Consider the following 24,374-nt stretch of genomic DNA (forward strand, 5'->3'; position numbering starts at 1 on the left):
TCGGGAGGGCCACACTGCCACAGTGAAGCAGCCAGCTTGTATTTAATTGCAACTCAATATTTTCCTTAGTCCACACCTTTACCTCTTATTTCTCAGAAAGTGGCACAAAATAACAGGCTTCACAATGCCATCAATGTCCATTTTGACAGTATTCATGTCACGATACACAATCATGTACTGTAATTATACAAAATCCAAAGAATAGAATGTTACACGTTACACAGGTTAAAAAAATAAGACTGACAACCCAAAAGAAAACAAAACAAAATGAAATCTCTGCCAGAATCCACAGAGACGCCTGACAATATTACAAAAGAATGTAGCCAAATAATTGTCCTAGCATGCTGCAGTTCATTGCCATAATTTCGTTAAGTTCCCAGCTCTTTGGGGGGAAAGAAAGTGCACTTCCACTGCCTATACTTCTCAGAGGAAGAGCTCTCACATATGTGCAGGTCAACAGAAAAAGAAATGCAAACTCTAGGCACCAAGATTGCTCAGACAGCAATGGAGTTTATAATCAGAATTGAAACTCTTCTGAACCAGATCTGTTTTCTTGAAAAGGAACCTGGACAGTGACGCTAGTCCCGAAGGGCCAAGGAGGAAAACACCCAACTGTTAATAAGAAGAAAACCATCGAGAACTAGAACAATTAAGACAAATATTTTTCTACTCTACTTTGAAGTTGAAGTACAGTTTTTCGTATTTGGAATAGGAAATGATACATGGTTGATCTGTGGGTAGAACTCCTGCCTCTTCCCCATCCACCATCCCCATTCCTGATCTAGCAGTTTCAAGGTTGGAATACAGATATTGATGGTTCAATTTCTTTGAAGTAGAATAACCTTTTTTTTCTCCTGTGTGGCCATGCCTCTTTTAAAAAATGAGGTAAATTGAATGTTAATAATGTCTGTTCCTTCCTGGGCTATGGAGTTGATCAGTGGTGTGGGCGGAAAACAATTCAACTTTCTGATAAAATCACACGCATACAAAAATTATTGCACTTAAAAAAAAAAAAAAAGCAACTCAGCCCAACCAGCAAAGGGCCAACTAAACTCTTTGGAAGTATTGTACTTCCTGCCCTTTGCAGAGCATCTTGACCTTTCTGGTGTTCTGTTGAATTTGGTCCATTAAATGTCCAGAAGTGAAAGAGTCCAAAAGACACTGTAGGCTCTTTAAGGCTAAGTCTTCCCGGTGCTCCTATGAGATAAGTTATCTCCTTGGCCACATACTACAAAGTCGGGGCTCATTTTAGCAAAATGACTATCAGGGCCCCCCAAAAGTTTGGAAGCAAGGGAGGATGGGTGCACATCATGTCCTCTCCTGTGAATGAGAGAAAGACAAGTAAGCAGCCTGGATACCAGCAACCTCCCTCTGACTCTACCATAAGCTTTCATTATACTCAGCCCCACAGCCCATGTGGATGTGAATTTATCTGTGTGACTCTTTTCTATGTGTCTGAATGTCTCTTTCTCTTGCAATTTAGTCTGTCCTTCCTTATTCTTATCCTTCCTGCTTATTTATGCTGCCTCTGCATCTTCTTCGATGGATGTAGGGGTACAATGCTAATCCTATTCTGCCACGACTGACCTATATGCTTCCTATCCTTGCAATATTTCTCCCACAGTGCACTGACTCCTCTTCCCACTCTGTCATCCCCCAGCCCCAGCATATTTAAAATCATCTACAACCTGTTTACTGCTCTAAATAGTCAGCTTACTTGTTACCTCACCCCAAATTACACATCCAAAATATGATCTCCTAGGCAGTTTGTGTTCAGGAAATCGAATGTGTTACTAATGTTTTCACTGAGCTTTCAAGTACATACTCACAGAATGGGTGAGATCAAGGCTTTTTCAGACTCCTCTATCCTGAGACTCTATTTTCAATACTGTTTTTCTTGTTTCGAGTGTCTATTCCAGTTTAGGTAACTGTGTAATCCTTACCTGACCCTTGTAATCAATAAATATTGGAACAAGATATCTGAGTAGATAGAGTTGGATTGTAGTAACCCTCTATTGCAAGCATGTATCCAATATGAGAATGGTTTAAGGTTCTGGGCAGAGGGAATGGAGCTCAAATCATCATGGGTTGCAGAAGTTCCTGCTTGTTGCTACCCCCAAACTAAAGCTCAAAGATCTGCTATGGTATTTCTTTCTCCCTGTGTGCTAAGACTTGGAAACAAAGACTAGTGTTAATATAAAAGACTACTAATGCCAATACCAATGACTATTGCTACCTTATGACTTATGCCTTCCCCTCCCCTCCTACTGTTCTAAGACAGAGCACCTGTGATGGGCTCTTCTCTACTTACTGCTCCAGATTCAGAACTAGGACTTGCTAACATTCTCATATATGACATCACTGATGCAGAACTGCTGCTTCTTCTTCATCCACATCAGTTGAACACACTGATGGATAAAAATATACTGCTCCTGGAGCAAAAGACAAAAGTGCATTTCAAAGCAAGACATTTTCGTGCAGATATGTGCAAAGATAATGCATTTTATTACTATGTTAGTTTTAATGATCAGGATCTGATGTAAAAGGAAACCATTTTCATTATTGACAGAGATAAGTGTATAACTAGAAAATTTAAGACAATCACTTATAAGCAGTCTTTTAATTAATGATAGAGCTTAGGACAGCACTACTTTTTTTTTTCCCTGATTGGAATGTCTTTTCTTAGATTTGTTGAGGTATTATAAATAAAAAGTACATATAATAAGACATACAATGTGGTCATTTGACAGAATTCATGAAAGGATTATTACTTTCAAACAAATTAACACATTTGCATCACTTCACACAGGTACTTTTTTTTCCCCTCCTTTTTGGTGATGAGAACACTTAAAAATCTACTTTCTAAGCAAATTTCAAGTACATAATACATTATTATCAATTATAGTCACCAAGAATTATGTTAGCTCATCACTACATAATGCTAAAAGTGATTAATATGCAATCACTTAATCATGAGATTATTTTGAAAAAAAAATTGTTGCTATCTAAATTATATACTGAGATAAATTCCAACAAAATTAAGAAATAAAATGATAAAAATACAAAAGAAAGGTTATTATAGGTTAATTCCTCTATGATTATTCTAGGAATGATCAGAAGGAATTTCTAAAATTAAAAGCCATGAATAAATTACAAATAAAAATTCCAAACTGGGTGCGAAAAAATGGTAAAAGAATAAAATTAAAATCAAACTAGAAACTAGGAGATAAAAATGTTTTCCAAAATTATGACAAAATGTTTATAATTTTATTTTTGTTAAAAAGTCACATAGATCAATAATACATGCAAGTAGATAGGTAAGTATAGTTTATCAACCACTAGGCCAGATATTTATGGAAGGCAAGTACCATGTCTTTTTATTCTTAATTCCTAGCATTTAGTTTATGTCTATTAAATGATTTTTGAAGTAAACTGAGGAAATATTAAAACATAGACAAAAATGGCCAAGAAATAAAATATGAATTAAAATAGCTATTTTTTTCCCAACTGTTTTTTAAAGTGAGCAAAGCTAGGGAGGGAAAAGGGTAACAGTTCAATGATAATGAGTGTGCTGAAGCAGTCATTATTACTTATTGTCGGTGGAGGTAAGAATAATAAAGTGCTAATAAATTGTATAAATGCAGATCGTAGTGTTGATAATAATAAAAAGTAGAAAATATCCAATTCAATGTTTTATGTAAAGGAGAAAGCTCTAAGTAAGCAATGGGGTACCTATAATGAAACAGTATTTAAAATAAGATTTATAGAATTTTAGGCAATCCATGATATAATACATAGTCAAATGCTAAGTGAAAAATCTACAGAGTCAAACGCTAAGTGAAAGATCAGCAAATTATATGTGTGTGTGTATATATATATATATATATATATATATATATATATATGGCTGCGTGAAGTGGCACACACTTGTAATCCCAGAAATTTAGGAGGCTGAGACAGGAAGATTGCAAATTCAAAGTCAGCCTCAGCAACCTAGCAAGGCCCTCAGCAACTTAACAAGAACCTAAGCAACTTAGTGAGACTCTGTATCCACAATAATAAATAAAAAGGGCTTGGGATATGGCTCAGTAGTTAAGCACACCTAGGTTTAATCCCCAGTACCAAGTATACATATACACACACACACACACACACACACACTCATATGTGTATACATCTATATATAGAGATATATAAACAAAAATATGTATGTATATGGCAAAAAGTTACACTTGAATGAAAGCTGAGATGAAATCACCAAAATATAAGGTTAGTTGTCTTTGTGCCTTGAAATAAGGGTAATTTCTTAGTTTTCTCTTTCTTTATTTCCTGGAGTTTCTAAGTAGTCTCATTAGATATCTTACCCTCTACATAAGATCCAGTCAAGAGGTTCGCAGGGGCTGAAGAAGCCTCTGTGTAAATAGCTTTAGACAAAGGATAAAAGCAACACCTCAGACCTCACTGGTTTGGAACCTTGCCTGCTCCGTATGTCTCAGCAAGCTTGGGGGACACATTTTACCTCAGGTCTCACAGCAGTAACTGAGCTCCCCCTCGGAGGATCTCGCACATCACTCCAATTGTTTGTGGTGTTAAGTCAACATGGGAAGACAGAAGGCCAGAGACTTCCTGGACTCTCACTCTGTAACTACCCAGTGGCCAAACTTTGTGTTAAAAAAAAGAAAAGAAAAAACACTACAGGAAAAGCAAATAAAAACCTATTTATTTTCAGACACATCCTGAGAGTCTCTGGGAAATTCAAGCTGCCCATAGGGAGGACAGTCTGCTCAAAGCAACGCTCTAACTGACCTCCAGGGAGAGGCTATTAGAGGTAAATGAAACAAAATAAACACAATATTTGATAAAAGTAGAAGAGAGCCCAAGAGAGGAAATGCCCATCCACAGGCAGCCCTTTTCAGTTTCAAGGCACATCTAGATTCTGTCATTTTACCTAATGCATATTTTATAATAATTCATGAAAACTGTCATCCACATTTTAGAGCTGAGAAATGGAACTTTGAGAGTGGTGTGACTTGTGCAGTGGTACAGCTGAGGTCTTTTAAACTGTTCCCCTATCTGTGTGGAGAAGCCCCGAAGTGTACCTCGGGAGGTGAAAAAGAAGGCAGGCCAAAATTCAACAAAAACAGCATATAGGTGCCTGAGGATGTGGCTGATTTAATTAGTTGCTTCTACCATTTTGGGGTGGGTTGGAGTGGCAGAGTCAAGGTGATGCATGAAGAAAAGATTGGAAAATTGGAAACCATAAATGGGAAGAAACATGGTATTTGATTCCTGGGTTGATTGTGCACATAAAGACAGGTCGTGACTGGAGGGTGATTCTGTCCTCTTGCAAATCATTCCTGACTGATGGGAAAAGAATCATTTTTTGTTCTTGTTAGTAAATTAAAGGCAGCAGGATTTGAATGTGAATGTGCTAAAGGACAATGTTGGATAAATCAACCTATATTCAAAAATATGGTTTGAACCCTGAAGAGCAGAGGAATGAGGAAAAATAAAAGGTATGTGAACAAGATGTTCTAGATATAACTAGCAAAGCAGACACAAATAAATAACAGGAACTGGAAAGCATCCATTGCAAAATCCCAAGGGACCCAAGGGTACAGTTAGAACAGCTGGGAAAATGAGTAACTTGAAGAACCTCTGCCCTCTTTGCTGACTTTAAATTTCCCAAGGAAAGTTCAGGGAAGGTATATCATGCTTTAAAAAACTGCTTCTGTGGAGATGTCAACCTGAAATGCTGCCATAGACAAAGAAACCAGATATCTAAAACTTGGGGCAAGAAAGGGGGAAAACAAAATATTCTCTTGCCTTTGCAGAAAGCCCCATGTGGCTGCTCTAGTGTTGTGTGATTGTCGCACTGAAGAAAAATAATGGAGCTGAGACTGGGAAGAAGAGTCTGCTGTGTGAAGGTAGTTTTTAAAAAGAGATTAAGATTCTGTAGTTGGGAAAAATCAAAAGTAAACAGGCTATAATCAAAGTCTATAAAGTCCTAAGAGGTATAAATTAAGCAAATTGGGGCAGACAATCCATCAAATCCAAGATACTTAAAATAAGAAGTAGCCCTTTGAAGCTTGGGGATTAATATATATTAATGTATAACATTCTATATATGTATATAATAGGAATTTTTAATCACATATTAGGATATAAATTTATGGGTGTGAAAGCCCAAAATATGGATTGATTAATAAAGCACTATTTAATCACTAGGTAGGGGGCTTCTCTTGGAAACCAGACATTTAAAACCTGTGATAACAAGTTGATGTGTATGTCTCCACAACAAATTACAAGACAACAGGCCTGAGACTGACTGGGCTCACAATGAAACTTCTGAATGTGGTGCAATCCTGGTGCAACTGGGAAATAAATACATTGAAATATGTATGCCAAGCTTTGCTCAGATGAACTTGGGAGGGTAGGAGGAAAGAAAAGTACACAGTGTTGAAAAGGAGAAACACACAGAGCTAGAGACAGCCATTACTTGGGGCTTTTTGAATCATTCTGACACCTAGTGGTGTTGGGTGAGAAAAGCATGAGGAAGTCCTAAGCAGGGTTTAGTCCCTTTGTAAGAGGTCAGGCCAGGCTGCCTTCCATTCTGCAAGTCCTCCTCCCCCCAACACTCCTCCAGGAGAGGAACCATTGTCTGCCTGAAGCTAAGGAGTCGCTTGTGCAGCCAGGAGACTAGGCTTATGAACAAGCAATTGCACTTGGGTTTCTGCGCCCACGGGTGCTTATTGAACCACTCTAGCATTCAAATATGAATTAAATCACATCAGTTCTGTGGTCTCCATCAGACAGCTTTCCCCAGATTGCCTCTCACGAACTTGCATTCTGTTGGAAGAGGTTTTACTCTGTTGCAAACACATCCACATAAAGGGCATATGACGCCAGCAAAAGTGTAACCCCATACACTTTCCTAGGGGCTGATATCCATTTCTTTCATATCTTGAAGAAGTTTGAAACATATACAATAAGAAAATGAGAAAGACAGATGCAAAGAAAATCCAGACAATTGTTTTGAAATATGTAGGTGAAAATAGTAAGTTTTCAGACAAGGGAACATGAAAAAGTATATACTGATTGTTTTCCTACCTCTGTTTGTACCATAGACATCCTGTATGATCTCATTTCTGACACCAACCCTAAGATGTCCACAAATTCATGATCCCGAATGTGCTGCAAGAGCCTGTCCAGGGCAATGAACGTCCCTGTCCGCCCCACGCCAGCACTGTAAAAGAAGGTTCACACCATAAGTTACTCACACAGTGACTCCTTACTGTTGAAAATAAACTAGATATTTCTAAAAAGAAAAAAGAAAGTTTGCATCACTGTGAAAAAAGCAGACTAAACTTTTCCAGTTAACTGACTTTTGAGAATGCAGCTGTAGTTGCTCTTCCTGGTAATGTCACATTTATGACTATCATTGTTCCCTGCTTTAAGGAGATATGGGTTTGCACAGCCTTGGCTACCCCTCCCCTGGGCTGTTTCAGGAGAAAAGTAATTATTCCACGTTGATTGGTCCCTGCCTTCAGGAATGGAACACATTAACAATGTCCTATCTCATGAATAGCCTCAGAGTTGTATTCCTCATGCCTATCTCAAAAGTCCAGTTGAGATGTCCACACCCTGGCTGTAGGTCTGGGGTCATAGCGATTTGTGCACTTTCAACCCTGAATTCAATTCACCATCTCACTCCTTCCTTGCAGCACACATGCTCTTCTAGTGGGTCCTGGGCCTGCTTCAATCTCCCTCTCCCAGGGATCGTTTAAGTAATTGCCTTAAAATAAATACATAAAGTTAAATACTTGGGCCCAGTCTTGTCTGGTCCTCAGATCCCAGGGCTCAGAGTATGGATAGAACTAAACTGATATGTGCCAGTCAACTCACTGCCCACAACAGTGCCTAATTCTATAGGTTAAAGTCAGTTTTTTTTCCTGATCATTCATAGACAAAAGAGCCAAAAGGTTCTACATTCTGAATTATGATGAAATTTTGGTAAAACAGAAAGTTGAAACCATTGACATGTGGAATTTGCTAGGAGAAAAATCCAACACTAAAAGCCTTGAATTCGGAGCCCAATTTGCTTTCTCTACTAGACAACAACTCTTCCCACCTGGGACTTGTCAGATAAAATCTGCCACTGAATGGACACCTGTAAAGTCACATCCAGCACCGAATCTGCTAGCTGCTGTGAAACGAATTATTTGAGTTTGACCCCATGGTCATGCAGCTTTATTTTCTGCTCTTGGAAAGTACCATTTTGAGAAGAGATGATCTCATCTGCTAACACACAGCTTTTAAACTGTGAAAGCCAGAGGTGGATTGACAGCAATGATATCCTCCCTAAAGAGAAACTTAGTAGCTTATGAAGCATTTCCCCACCAAGGACACACACACACACACACACACACACACATACATACACACTAGCAGCCTATCCATTCTAATTCACAAAGACCAACATGCTGGGTCTGGGATTATAGATTTATCTGCTCACATTGGCCCAGCTGCCAATGTTTCCTTTAACACATTTATCCCTCTTCTACCTCTGATATGCAGTCAGAGGTAGAATCTTTAGAGGTTGCATAAAAATTTGACACCAATTCTGTGTCACAGAGATGGGTTTTGATGGAGCTTAGTTCACTTGGTGGGAAGGAAAGTTTAAATTCAAAGGTAACTGAATTAGTGAGAACCTTGATTTTTGACAACATAATGGATCATTTGTCCCCTTTCATGCTAGCTGTTTGGAAATTTAGAAACAAAATTGAAGAGCAAGCATAGCAAATATATTTATCTTAATATGACAAATAGTTTAATCTTTTCTTTCCCTCTTCTTGATTTTGTGTCTACTTATATTGTTTTGAACTGCTATAAGCTATTTATTATTTGACCTTATATTTATCCATGTTACAACCCCTCAGAATCTTTGTTGGGAATAATATCACATCTAGGCATGGTCTTTGGAAACCTGTGCACCTAGATTTGAATCCTAATCTCCTCCCCATTCTAGCTGAATAAACTTGTATATATCCCTTAATCACTGTATTCCTCAGTTTTTTTCTTCTGAAATGGTAATAATAATAATATCATAGGCTACAGATGAAAAGATACCCACAATATAAACAATTAATATATAGTAAGACATCAAGTAACCACAGACTAAAAAAATCACAATTCATGTATTATCAAATCTGATGCACGTTATGAAATGATGGGCTATTTCATTTACTTAAAAACCCCTGATATTGAATAGAAAATGCATCTGATGAGGTCACCTGCAGTGAATGATCATGGGGCCTTTGCTCTTGGTGGCTTGCTGTCGGACCATGTGTACAAACTGCAGGATACTTTCCGCAGCGTTTGCTGTGGGCACACCGTGATCAGGCCATGCAGTGTAATTAAAATGCATCACATCCTGCATCTCATCAGCCTTTAGGGAAAAAAGCCAAAAAACAAGCATTAATGTCTCAGCCACTGCCAGGATGGCCCAGGCCTCCACTGAAGATCCAGAATTCATGGCGCAAGAAGGTCGAACCACAGTCCACTCCTGGTCAGTGTATTTCCTTTTCCAGCTCCAAGCACTGTGTCTGGCACAAAGTAAGTCCTGAAAACAATATACTAGTTGTATAAAGCTTTCAATAGTAGGACAGGTAGGCAAATCCATGCTTTTATAGTTAAGGATAAGAGCTTAAGCAGATCAGGGCTCTGCCATTTAGAAGCTGCAGCAGCCTTGCCAAAGAATTAACACTGTGGAAGGTACTGCTGGTGCCCTACTTAGATCCTTCGGCCAGTCTGGTGCATCCCTTTCCAGTTGCTTTTAACGGCAGAGCTCTACCCTTCTCTTGATAGTGGTCCTTCACTACAGGGAGCTGCCTCATGGAAAAATGCCTAAGAGGTTGCATTCTCCTACTGAAAGCAGCCCACAGATAATGACTGACTGATGCCAGTGTTCAAAAATTCAGCATCAATATGGTGCCATTCATGTCCCAGCACAATCAATGGAATCGCAATCAATGGAATCGGACTGAGTGAGACTATAGGTGAACCCACAACAGGACGTGATTTCTTCCCTGCCCTATTCTGATTTACTGGACCCCTAACAGCTTTACCCAAGAATACACTGTCAAAAAATCACTTACATGAGAATCTCTGTCTTGAATTATGATACCAGAGACCTGACCCCAGACAAACTTGCCGAGTTTTGTTTTTTTTCTCTTACCTGAAAAGGGCCAATAACAAATCATTGTGCAGATGGTGTGATAATGTTTGTGAAGGATGGTTAGATGTGATTACCATTTCTACCACTACATAATTATCACCTGTTCAATCATTCATATGGTTAGTTTTGGGAATCTCTAGTGAGTCGATCTGTTTTGTTTATTACTCCTATTCATATTAACCTGCCCATCAAATATCTTGTTGTTCCCTCTGAATACATATTAACTAGGATGTGAGTCCTTCAAGATCCACTCTTTTTTGGTCCACACTCATTTGAAAGAATGATTTATTCTCCTCTTGTGTTCAACTATCAGAAGACTTCAAATCCAGGCTTTGTAAAAATCTGGTTCATATCTTACCCCTAAACTTGCTAGGAGCCTGGAATGCTGTCAGAGGGAGGAATAATACATTATAACCTGGCAGAGTTCAACTTGTATGTGGGTTTGGGAGCTAAAGTTTACATTTAGGTATATCAAAGAGAAATGAATTGCAAAGAGCAAAATTGAGAGGTCCTGAGCAGAACAAAATTTGTATCTGTATAAGCAAATGCATAAATAAAATGTACAATGTCATCAGTTTAACCACATTGTCCCCTTGGTACCTAAGGCCATACATTACAGTAGCATGCTATGCCTCCCTAGATATTTTCAAGGTCTTTGTTTTAGATACACACAGCATGAAGGCTACAAAAATGCTGGCTGCCCTCACTCTTGTCTCAAGAGAGTAAAGAAGGTAACTCATGCATAATGAATCACACAGAATAGCAAGCATTCAACACCATGAAGAATTAAATATACTCAGTCACTAGACAACTTGGGTTGCACAGAAATATTCACAAAAATGCTAGCCATGTTCAAGTACTCATGATAATTAGCTTATGACTTATACTATTATATCTCTCTATGTATATATGTGTTCAGCTAAAAAATGAAAGGTGATATAAAATCAGAAATCCATTAAATTGTCAGTAGTTCAACTTGTATGTGGGTTTGGGAGGGCAGGTGTTCTAGAATTGGCAGTAGCTCTATCATCTGCATAGCACACATACTCTGGACACCAATATGTATTTGCCAATCTTTAGTCTCTAACTCTTAGCTCATGCCAAATTTTTGTACTGAAAAGTGACAAGCAGTGTGTTGTGGCTGCTCTCTTACTTTCTTGTTAAATGAGAAAACCCTTCTGATATTATCTTAGCTACCCCAAATTTCTCATATTTTGATTTCTTCATTTATGTAATTTTATCTTGTTGTATTTAGAAAGTTTACTTATATCAATATGGGGAGGAGTAAAGAATAGCATAAACAATATATGAAACAAATAGAAAAATACATTCATTAGCACAGTACAATGTTCTTTGGTCAATTTAACCTTCATTGTGAAGCTTAAAATTTAGATTCTGCACGCTTATGGCCAAAAGGGGGCACTGTGGTACCAGATGCATGCATGCATCCACTGTAACTGCCTTATAAGAAAACCCTGTTATTCAACTTCATACCTGCTGTTCAAGCCTTTCATGTGGTAGCCATTGAAAGATAAGTCACTATTTAAGACCAAGGACAAGAAACAAATTATTGACCATGCAATGATCTATGTGACTCTTCCCTGTTAAGAGAACAGGCATGGGAACAAACCCCATTTTGTACTCTGCAGTTTATTCTCCCAGATGCAAACCTAAGGAAAGATCTGTTCTACATTCTCTAATGGTTTGCACTGGATTTCTGACTGAAATAGCCACTAAAGAAAGCTTCGTTGAAATGGCATTAAGATTGTGAAATGCTTTTCTGATAGAAAGTCTGTTGACATACATAGTGCTTTATTATTGTTGAAATAATTCATTCACTGACGGATTCATTACTCAAAAACGGAGTTCTTGTTTCTGAAACTCAACATCCCAGGGGAAGGAGATGTGAAGACAGGGAATTATAACCACACTGTGTTTCGATAGAGCAGTATGCGTGAGATGCTATAGCAGAGGAGGAAAGAACTGAAGGTCTCTGACTAGGGAAGGCTAGATAAGGATGATATTTGAGCTGACTGTGTTTGCGTACAGACGTGCTTGGGGAACAAGGAAGAGACAGGCAGTTCAAAGGAAGGGAACAGCATGAAACCCACTTTGTTCCTGGCAGACTGGGATTTGCCTACATTTTCACTGCAGTATAAGTAATAGTTAACTACCAGTGGTTAAGTGATTTATCTCTTGTAAATACCAATAAAATATAGTTAATAAATGCCCACCCAGCGATGAAACTCTGAGAACAGTTTCCATTATTCCATCTCTGAATCAAGACTAGGGGGTGGGGGGATGTTCAGATTTCTTTGTAAAGGACTGTGAAAAGAAATGTAGATAATAGTGCTATAGGTCATCTTTCTTGTGTTTAAGTTTCAGCTTCAGCAATCTTTGTTTCCATTATTTATATGAAGGGTTAGCAAACTTTTTCTGGAGTCAGATAGTAAATATTTGAGATTTTTCAGGTCAGGCAATCTCGGTTGCCACGCAAGCTTGATATACACAGAAGCAGTCACCGAAAATGCACAAACAAATATGGACTGTGTTCCCATACAACATTATCAATGGATACTGAAATTTGAATTTCACATCATTTATATATGATATTTCACATGCAATATTCTTTAGAAAAAGTTTCCCAACCATTTGGAAATGTAAAAACATTCTCCTCTTATAAGCTTCACAAAGCGGGCAATGGATTAATTTGGTCTGCAGGTTGCAGTTTGCCATTTCCTGGTCTAAACCACGAGGAAGGGCTGTTTCTATGCAGGGAAGAACATGCGGTGAGGATTTTCCTCTTAAATTTTGTCATCAACAAACAGCATGTTCAAATGAACAATGCAAGTGAAATATCTATATTCTAAGGACTGTTTATGGGTAGAAGGCAACAGGATGACTTCGGTTGATGTTAGCACCTGTGTCTGATACAGAAATATTCAGTTCGTGCTGAAAGACTTGTCATCAGAGAGAAAGCTGGCCCTGCAAGGCAAATAGACTTTTCTGACATTCTAACAATCAGAAATGGATAGCACTTAAGAGAGCTACGAACCATGATTAATAAGGTCTAGAAGTGCCATCTGAATGATGAAAAGCAAAATGAGGGAACAGAATGAGGGAAAATAGAACAAAATCCAAAAGAGTACACCCTGGTTTCACTGTAACTATATCCATTATTAATATTAAGTAATGAGGACATGTCCTTTCTCGATGGTGCTTGGTTAACTAAATCTTCTATTGTCCTGGGTTCCCTTGAAATGGACCAGTGAAGACTTTTTATTTCCACTTTATCTGTACCATCCTTTGTAAAGTGGAAAACAACTACATTAAAGGTGGATTTTTTTGAAGGAAGCAGTGTTGTGAAGCCTGAGGTGCTCTTTATCTTACATGACAGAGGTAGGTTGGTAGGTCTCTTGGCATTTACGGTGGGGGGAGATAGGGAAGGGGTCAACCTGGGGATATCACCTGTACTCCTGTTTGGAGACTTACATAATTGATCCGGAAGTGTCTACAGGCCCAGTCATCCTGCTCTTCCTCTGAGATCATCTCCACAGTGATGTCCCCATAAGCTATGGGATCTTCCGTGAATGGCCAGTAATGGTCACATTTCACCTGGAGCGAGAAGAACATAGTTTCTGAAAATAGGCTAGGTAAGAAATTAAGTCTGTGCTCATTTAGGGAAAGCAGAGGTACTTATTTCTGAAGAACCATATAGGATTATCATGAGGATGAAAACCAAAGCAAGCATGACAGTTTCTGCTACAGAGCAAGCTCTTCAGCAAGGACAGAGGCTGTTTTTCTGCAAAGCGGTAACAGCTGGGTTAGACACGCACCCTCCTTTTCTCATTGCACTGAGTGAGCATGACAATAATCTGAGACTTTTGTTGTAAGACCATCTTCCAGAAGTCATTTCTGGTTTCAGGCAGCGGCCCCTGGGTGGCGATATACTCCTGGGGCGAGTTGTATCCCTGAAAGAAAGTGACAAAGTTATCAATCAACCAGCACTGTCAACACCAGATGCCGTTCCACACCATGGGGAAAATGGAAAATTTACTGATGATAAAAGTGGCAAAGGATCACAGGCCTATGCAATGTTCTTCCTTCTCTCATCAAAGAGGCAATCAAAAAAACCCACTCCATAGGTCTGTGTAGTTTGAAGCATTGTTCTGTGGGAATCTATAAAATCCCAGCCACACCTTTTTATGACAACAAACACTATCTTTATAGGTATTCTAAAGCACAGGTGCTCAGATTGGGAGCCCTTTGAGTTTGGTTGCTGAAGCTGAAACTTAAACACAAGAAAGATGACCTATAACACAATTATCTACATTTCTTTTCACCGTCCTTTACAAAGAAATCTGAACATCCCCCCACCCCCTAGTCTTGATTCAGAGATGGAATAATGGAAACTGTTCTCAGAGATTCATCCCTGGGTGGGGAATGGCTCTTTTCAATAGTGTGACACATCCATACAGCCTTAGTTGGGCCATTGGTTGGGTCATAGTCTCCAGCACTTAGACGCCTGATTTTTTTCTACTTACAGGAATATAGTTGGCATTGATGTAGTCTGCACCTTCCTCTTCGTTCATGGAGACTAGTCTCACCCGGCTAAAGTCATCTACAAAGAAGGAGAAGAGAAAACAGTAAAAATCAGGATGGAAGGAAAATTTATTTGAATTTATTGCTTCTATTCTTTAATAGACCCTCTTTACCCTATATGAAGTCAAATCAGTCAGTGATGGAGTGCAAGGTAATTCACAGTAATCTGGTATTGTAGGCCTTCTTCAATCTGAATTTCCTGTTTAAATTAGTACATAAATATCTCCCAACTGCTGTTTTCTCTACATCAGCTCTTCTGTACTTGGAAGAATTATCTTCAGGTTTTGGGGAGCTCATGAAGAATATTTACAGGAAACAAAATATGAGGGAAATTTTATGGAAAGCTCCAAGTACATAGCCTAAATACATGATCTCCATTTCACCCAGGGACATCCACAGAGCTCAATACCTTTGGGAGATCTAGAGAAGAGAGAATCCATGGGCTTTTAAAAATATTTTAAATTTAAATTTAAGTTAAATTGATTTTGGGGGTGTGTAGGGGATTAAAGTCAAGACCTTGGACATACTAAGTACACACTGCTCCACTGAGCTACAGCCCAGCCCTGATTATGTATTTTTTTACTGTATACATATAAGGTATACAGCATGATGTTTGAGATTGCTATAGTTGAACAAATTAACACATCCATCATCTCACATATTTCCAAATTTAGCTGTCACTAAATATTTAATTATAGAGCCGTGTGTGTGTGTGTGTGTGTGTGAGAGAGAGATAAAAGTACCTTAAACTTGCTATTCTATCAAATTTTCAGTGTCATACAATATAATCCTTGAGATGTACATTAGACTTCTAGATTTGTTCATCCTATGCAACTGTGGCTTTGTACCCTTCGAGCTGCATCTTGCCATCCCCTAACAATAATTTTAATCTCTGTTTTATGTATTTGAATTTATTGCTTCTGTTCTTTTAATAGATTTGAGACATAAGTGAAATCACTCAACATTTTTCTTTCTGTGTCTCTCCAAAGACTATCCTTTCTATTGTAGCCTTTTTAAAAACACCATTAATTTCAGCTTATTATCTTTATTATTTTTCTTGAGTTCTACTTCTTACATTAGATGATTTGATCATTAAGTTTTAGTCTTTATTTTCTTCTGATATGAAGAGTTAAGGTGATAAATGTACCTATGAGGATTGCGTTGGTGCATACCAATTGTTTTAACAAGTAAGTTCCATTTTGAAGTGATTAAACATTTTCATGACAATTTCTTCTTTGACCCACAAGTTTATTTTAATTGTGTGTGCATGTTTACACACATGTATGTTTGAAAACTAATAATAAAATTTGTTAGTGCAAAGGAAGGACTGATAATTTATGTTTGGAAATTTTCACAATAAAAAGATTTTTTTAAAAAAATAAGCAAGTGTCTAGTTGCATTAGTTTTAAAGTATTTTTATTATTGATTTCTAATTTTATTAAATTTGGGTGAATGTGATCTATCAGTGCATGGGCTTTTTTGTAGATGGATTTTAAGTGGAAAAAGTAAATTCTGAACTGTGTAGAGACGTGGGGTGCTATTGTAGTAAGACTACTTAGTTTTATCAAGGATAAAGTTTTATCCAGGATAGAGTTTTCTTTCTATAGCTTTTTTAGTCTCCCTGCTTTCCATTTTTCCATTCTTTCCCAGTTCACCTACAGCATAGCAGAAAAGACTGTTAAATCTATATTTGAATGTGTTTAATTGTCCTGTAAGTCCTGACATTAGTTTTTTATTTGAATGTTGCTTTTTATTACACAATGTTATACAACTACTTAGCTTGCCAGAAGTTAGGAAGAGAAAGACTTTATAACACCTTGCACTCCCTTTCCAATTGCTTTCTTCCATTATCAGTGAATTCTCATAAAGTACTTCATGAGACCACAGATTATTTGATTTCTAATTTAGCAAAGTCTCCTTGATCTCCAAAGGGCCAAATGGTCTTTTTTTTTTTTGTTCAGGTACAATTCATTTAAAAGCATAGTAATGAAATCTTTACCGATAGGATCTAATGACATCAAAGCAATTGTGATATCAGTGTAATCACAGAAATGACCTTGAGGTTCAGATCACAACTAGTATGTATGGAGATTGGTGAAATGAATTAATCTGCAATAACAATCCTTTGACCTTTGAAAGATAAAATTATGATTGGCAGTTGATGGTCTTACATGGTAGGATGTTCGTGTAGCGGTTTTTACATCGGTTCAGTGGGAGATCTGCAGCAAAGTGTGGAATATCCAGTCCAATCAATTTCAACTCCTGTAAATGAGAGAGAATAGATTTGCGATTCCTGTACATAGTGTGGATTGGATGGGTTTGTTGTTCACACTGGTTTACTGTTCACATTGGATAATGATTTACTCCCAGTATGTAATAGAATTATCACCCGCCCTTGACCTTATGATGCTGCAGCAGCTCTGTTTGGAGGCAGTAGCTCTTCTCCACTCCACTGTTGTCAACTATTTTTGGCCAGTGGACTTAGAAAGAATTCATGTCCAATCAGAAGTTTTCAATGAATTTGCTCAGCTTTGTTTGCCCTTTTCTGCCATCTGCTGTGAAAAGTCATGCCCATGGAAGCTGCTAGTCCCAGGATGAGGAGACACATGGGACAGACCTGACTCTGATCCACAGTGGAACTGAAGCAGAACTGCCCCAGCTGAACCACATGCATAGGAGTGGGAAAAACAAATGTTGTAGGCCACTGAGATTTTGAGGTTGTTTCTTCTATTGCATGATTGCACTAAGAACTGTCTAACACAACACAAATACCTTGAGCAGTTTATTGATAATTTAGAAAAGCAATATCTATGTACATAACACATTGGTGTGGATAATTTGAAAACAGAAATGCTTTTCAGGTTTTCAGAGGAACAGGGTAACTAAAATTCATGAACTTACAAAAATATTTCCTAAAGCATAGAGAACAATCTCCATGTTACAAAGCTTAGGATTAGTAGTTACTAAATATATGGCTACAGCCTCTCAGAAGTAAAGATAAATCAGTGGTGTATAGGTGAACCTATCAGTGAAAGTAAAAATATCTAAATAACTGCATGTAACAGTACTCTTACAAATCCCATTTTCAGAGGATACACTGGTATGACAATTTTTATATAAACACACAACTGATTTCAAAAAGGTTATTTTACTGGAAAAGGGGGTTCTAGGTTGCTATGTCATGGGTATTATAGGAAATAAGGTGATTGTGTTCCAGGATTTCCTGGGGGTATGTTCACGCTGTGGTCTATATAAACTGAGCTTGCTGGAGTTGTGCAGTGCACAACAAATGCAGCAAATCTGGTTACATTATTCCATGAAGTTTACAGAAATATCAGCAAACAGCACAGATAACCACCTATATATGGGACTGCTTATAGAGTGTGCATCTTTCTATAAGATGATGAGTGAGGTAGTACAAGAAACCACTCTATAAATTTTATTTACATTTATAGGATATTAATATTGTTCATAAGTTTTACTCTTTAGAATTTCTCCCAATTATTGCTTTAAGGAGTCATAAGCTAGAGGCATACTTTTTGGAGAGAAGAATTTTGGAGTCTTCAAAAGGCTTTTGAAAAATTTTGGAGACATTTTATGACATTCTGAGAGACTATACATGTATATCTCTTTTGTGCCCTTTGTGTCTTGATCCAAGTGTTCTTTGAAAAACATGCTTTAAGAAATCAAGTTTTTGGTCTTCTGTTGCTTTCACATGGAAGAAGGACATTAACAACTTCCCTTGTGCTTCATGACATATTTTGAAGGGTTGCAGCTTGCAGTCAACATGGATATATCAACTAAAGGGCCTACATTTCTCTTTCCCTCTGATTCCTTATTGCTTTGGCTTTTCAAGATAACAAAATCTCAGACATTTTGGTGTAAGTTGATGTCATCTGTCTCTCTTTTATTTCCTTTCTTTCTTTCTTCCTTTCTTCCTTCCTCCCTCACACTCTCTTTCTTTCTTTCTGTGTGGTACTAGAGATTGAACTCAGGGATGCTTCATCATTGATCTAAACCCTCAGTCTTTTTTATTTTGAGACAGGGTCTCACTAAGCTTCTGAGGCTGGCCTCAAACTTGTGATCCTCTTCCCTCGGCCTCCCAAGTCACTGGGATTTCAGGCATGCACCAGTGCACCTGGCTTGAAATCATTCTTAAAGACAAACTGTCAAGTTTGATCTTCAACTCACAAAATTAGATTTTTTTTCTATGTCAGAGAAAACCCTTGCATGCCAATGACCTTAAGCAGAAACTTGTCACTGTTACTTTATAACTATTTTCCATTTTAAAGGGTTTCCAAAGGCTGACTATATTGTCCTGTAAGAAACTTTTTTTTTAGCAAACTTGAGCAGATCACTGTTATTTTTAGGTCACTTCCTTTTGGTTGCTGTAAGCTTATTCAAATGATGCTTTTATTGCTAAAAATATGTTTAAATATCTACCTTTTATAGAACGTGTCTTTACAGATAATTTGTCAGATAATCTCACTTATTTTGATGTACTATTATATACTGTGTGTTATTGGGGAAGTAGTTTTCATTGGCATCAGTTTAATTATCTGTAAATAAACTCTCTATACTTCACTGTTTTATAGTGGCTGTCAAATAGAATAAACTCAACCAATATTAATGCAGTGCTCTTGATAACGATTGTGAAATGCTTCTGCTATAGTCTTTGTTTGTTTTGCTTTGTCCAGTTCTATAATTTCTCCCTCCTTTGCCATTTGTGCTAACAGACCAACAACTCTCCCCCTCCTGTTCCTCTGCTTCGGGGACAGACTGATAAGCCACAGGAAAAGACTTCAGATACCAGAGAAACTGTGGAAACAGATTGAGGCTGAGAGTTGGCTCACATATGGAAGCTGACTAACTGATAGAACTTTAATTGTGTGTTGCCTCCTCCCTGTAAATGCCCTCAGTTGATAAGAGAGGCTTAATTGGCTGAACACTCAAAATGCAAATTGCCAAAGTTGTACTGCAGCAAAGCAGGAGCTGCATGTATAACGCAAATGCTTTGAGTCTTTGTAATTTAGCCTGTCACTAAGTGGAAAATCAAATACTAAGTTTCTGGTTCAGTAGCTTTGCAGTTATTTTCTTTCCAACCATATGGAAACACCAGGGACTTAAAGCTTCATAAAGGCCAAGTATGGAGGTATTGGCCTGAACCCAACATAAATCTTTTTGAATTTCTTTTTGCCAATTTTGTTTCTAATATAATCTATCATTTTTTTCTAGGCAATGTAGTTATCTGAATTGGGTTGAATGATGATTCCCCAAAATGTTATGTCCATATTCTAAACCTCAGAACCTGGGAATATGACATTATTTGGAGGAAGGGTCTTTGCTGGCGTAAGCCATTAAGAATCACTTGGTGAGACCATACAGGAGAAAAGAAGGCATGAAAACATGGAGGCAGATTGGAATGAGGCAGCCTCCAGCTGAGGCATTCCTGGAGCCACCGAAAGCCGGAAGAGGCAAAGAAATATTTCCATCTAGAGCCTTCAGAGGGAGTGTCATCCTACTGACACCTTGATTTCTGTCTTTGATAATTGTGAGAATCAATTTCCACTTATCTTAAGACAACACGATTGTGGTAATTTGCTATGGTAGCCCTAGAAACTAGGGAGTGCCAGAGACTGAGAAGTCCAAACCAAGGAGGCCAAGGTAGGTTTCACTCTAAGACGTCTTCTCTTGGCTTGTAGACAGCCACCAGGAGGGCTGCACCTTCCTGACCTCAACTAACCCTGAGGACCTCCAAAGGTCCCGTCTTCAAGTACTGTCACACTGGAGTTAGGGATTCAGCATATGAACTCTGGGAGAACACAGGCATTCAGCCCCATAACCTGCATTATGATTATCTGAGAAGAGAACAAACTGTCTTCTAGCCTTGGAGTTTGTAATAATGTCAGCAAGTGACAATACTTGGTGCTTACTTTGGGATAAGTTGGACATGAGAGTCAGATGAGCTAGATTAGTGGAACCACTTTTTCATAGGGAGAGAATAAGTATGGAGAAACAGAAGAGGTTCTGTCTATAGCAGTTAAAATGATCCAAAGTATTGGACAACATCTGGTTATTTTCAGGTAAATGTAAAGGAGAAGAAAGCATTTAGAGCAAGCTATCTAGTGAAGTATTGTATTAGTTCCTGGGCCTGCGTAACAAAGTTCCAAAAACTGGTTGGCTAACAACAAAAGAAATTTCTTGTGTTGAAGTTCTGGAGCACAGAAGTCTGAAACCAAGGTGTCGTGGGAACATATGCCCCCTGACACCTGTAGCGGGAATCCCTTCTTGCCCTTTTCCTGGCTCCTGGTGGTTTCTGGCAATCTTGGGTCTTCCTTGGCTTGCAGCTACACATTCCAGTCCCGGCCTTCGTCAAGGGATTTGCTCTGTCTCTGTGTCTTCCCATGGCTATCTTTCTATAGGGCTACCAGTCAAGGAGCTCCAGGGGCACAGCTGGTGAGCACAGTACTTATAAGGATACCAGTCATACTAGATTGAGAGCCCACCCTGTCTAGTACGAGCACATCTTAACAAAGTGCATGTGTAGCAATCTATTTCCAATAAGGTCACACTATTAGATACTGAGAGGTTAGGGCTTCAACATATCTTTAGTAGGGACACAGTTCAACTCCTAACAGGTATCCTAAAGACAGAGTAGGGTGTAGTTATGACGGGAATCTGAGATGGGTAATGGATGATGAGATAAGAAGGAATCAGTTTCAGGAGAGTCTAGAAATACTTAGCTGGTCTCTGGGCTCTTGTATATGATTTAGGGCTAGCATTTCAGTCAAAGCACATGTTACTAGTAGAGGCCCTTGGAAATAGACCAAAATTTAGGAAGGAAGGAGTAAGAGAGAGAGAAAAACTCAGGTCTAGAAGATCACTTGGAATAAGAATGTTGGAGAGGGCCTGCTGAGGTACCTTTTTATTTTTTTCTTTGTGGTGCTGGGGATGGAACCTAAGGCCTCATATATGCTAGGGCAAGTGCTTATCACAAAGCTAGACTGAAACACAAGCAAAAACAGTTGCAAATGAGGCTACTATCAGAAATCAAAGAGCATCTCTTGTGAATTGGCTGGCAATATGAAGCTTTATTTTTTATCTTTGCAGCCATATTTCAGAACAAAGGTGATGAAGACTTTTACTAGCATCCTGGTCAACCACAAAGCCCAGAAATTAGAGGCAGAACAAGCAACATGTGGTATGTGCTGAGGGCTCTCACACGTCAGGCTCTGAAGTCTGATTCTTCACAACCTTTCTCAAATGAAACAACCGAAATGAGGAGCTTGATTTTAATGCCTTGGTCCCAAGTCTCTTTAAGAAAAGATGTATATTTTTGTCAGAAAGATAATCAATCTTTTCAGTAGCTCCAAAATCAGATGCAGAGTGAAAAAGGGATTTATTCAGTGAACTCAAATTAGCAACATATACAGCTTCATGTATGACTTATAGCTGTATTGATAATATATGTAAATCCAGACATTAGTTTCAATTTGCATAATGCTTATAAATGATGCAATTTCCCAGTGAGAGGGTGATCCTTCAGTGTCAGGATCAAAGTGACTACAAGTAGTATAAGCATTCAGGTACACAGAACAAATAACTGTTCAACCACTAAATGGACCTGATTCAGCCATCTTAATACCCACTTGGGTCCCCAGTAAGGGCTGGAAACATTTTTTTTCCCCTTAAACCTCAATGGCTATTAGTGTATCTCAGGAAAATTTGAGGGTTTCCATGTAAAAGGTCTGGCGTACACCCAGAAATCAGTCATAGGAGCACAAGTCTTCTTTGAAACTAGCTGACACTGAACCTAAAGATGTGGTGGGTGGGGTGAAGTTGAAAGTTGGCAGTGCCTGGAGGCTGTCACCTCGACAAGGAAGTAAGACCAGTGGGCCACTACTTGAGCAAATGTTGGTCTAAAACATAGAGTCTAAGTCTGTGATTTAAAAGGCTCCTAGAGAGTGAATTGTATTTTCCCACTGGAACATGCATGCATGCACAGAATTGGCACCAAATAAGTTACATATATGATTGGTAATGTTCTAAGAATAAAGATAAATTTAAAATCTTCATAATAAATAAAAATCCTAAATACTTCTTCAAATAATGGATGATGGTTAATTCTATGTGTGAATTTGGCTTGACTACAGTACCCAGTTCTTTGGTCAAACACTGGTCTAGAAGTTGCTATGAAGGTATTTTTAAAATTTGATGAACATTTAAGTAAAGCAAATAAAAATAAATTGGCTGGGTCTTATCCAATCAGTTGAATACATGAAAAGAAAAGACAGGTCCCCTACAGAGGAGCAAATTCTAACTCTTTATAGCCGTCAGATTTAAGAGTGCAACTTCACCTCTTCTCTGGGTCTCTAACCCGATAGCTGGCTCTCCAGATTTCAGACTTGCTCAATTGTATAAGCCAGTTCCTTAAGACAAATCTCTTTCTTCATATACATTTCATTGGCTATTTATGCAACCTGTTGGATTCCTGGAGAACCCTGAGTAATACACGTGGGTTGTAAAGCTCGGTTGAATCCTTGTTCCACATTTAGTCCAACATTTCTCAGTGGAATACTGTTGGTCTGGAACAATTATTTGTTGTTGTACTCACTGAAGAACATTTAACATCCTTGTCCTTCTCCTCTTAAATACTATTAGTACCCTCTCCCAAGCCTCCATAAAGACCCAAACCAACTCCCATACATTCCCAAACTCTCTCTGGGGGGACCGACTGGTACTTGACTAGTTGAGAGCCATTGATCTAGTTCAACCTGCCCATTTTATAGGTGAAGAAACTGAGGTTTTGAGAAAGTGTGACTTTTTTTCAATAGTAATTACTGGCAAATGGTAGTGCGTTGGATTCCCATTTTACTACATTCCTAACATAGTGTAAACCCTAAATGTGTTATTTTACATATCAAATGTGTAAAAGCCCTTAGCATATGATAAATTGTACATTTAGCACATAAAATTTATGACACTTTACTTATTTAAAAATTTCTTTCATTGGTGTATTATATTTATACAGAATAGTGGGATTCATTGTTGACATATTTATATATGCACATGGTATGATAATATAATGTGGTCAATTTCATTCCCTGTGCTTTACATATTTTTATGGCATTAACTCTAGTTTGCAAATCACTTATTGTTTGTCTTCCCAGTGCCCTCTACTTAGGAACAATATCCTCCTTTCTTAGCTAATTCAGCTACATGAGCTCCTCCACTCAAAATTCCTTGGTTTTCCAGTAAGAGTTTATGGGATTCTGCCCTCCCTGGCTGCAGTTGGTCTGAGTGGGCACCATGATCCAGGAGGGTCCATAAAAATTCTTCTCTGTTAATTTGCAAACTAGAAATGAGAGGATCAATGGTTCTTTTGGGAAATTATGAAAACAAGAGGATGGTGATGCTCAGGTGTCATTATTTTCCACTATGAAAAAGAAGTTGGCTATCAGAAATGAGAATACAAATAGAAGGTTTACTGGGGCCCAGCCTGTGATTTCTGACATTGCTGGGACTGGAATGTTCC

The 24,374-nt window shown here is 38.2% G+C and overlaps 1 protein-coding gene across 1 annotated transcript in view; it reads right to left on the reverse strand.

Annotated features, from left to right (window-relative positions):
* Ptpro (protein tyrosine phosphatase receptor type O) overlaps positions 1-24,374 on the reverse strand; it is a 46,938-nt gene continuing 22,564 nt past the window's right edge. The window contains exons 8-15 of the mRNA XM_027955922.2: positions 17,011-17,101; positions 14,782-14,858; positions 14,074-14,208; positions 13,730-13,852; positions 9,294-9,448; positions 7,111-7,246; positions 2,312-2,432; positions 1-1,320 (exon numbers count right to left, since the gene is read on the reverse strand). Of these exons, the coding sequence (XP_027811723.2) occupies positions 2,328-2,432; positions 7,111-7,246; positions 9,294-9,448; positions 13,730-13,852; positions 14,074-14,208; positions 14,782-14,858; positions 17,011-17,101 (822 nt within the window). The 3' untranslated portion in view covers positions 1-1,320; positions 2,312-2,327. The remainder of the gene's footprint in view (positions 1,321-2,311; positions 2,433-7,110; positions 7,247-9,293; positions 9,449-13,729; positions 13,853-14,073; positions 14,209-14,781; positions 14,859-17,010; positions 17,102-24,374) is intronic.

Source organism: Marmota flaviventris, chromosome 3 (genome assembly GCF_047511675.1).
Source record: "Marmota flaviventris isolate mMarFla1 chromosome 3, mMarFla1.hap1, whole genome shotgun sequence".
Classification (NCBI taxonomy): Eukaryota; Metazoa; Chordata; class Mammalia; order Rodentia; family Sciuridae; genus Marmota; species Marmota flaviventris.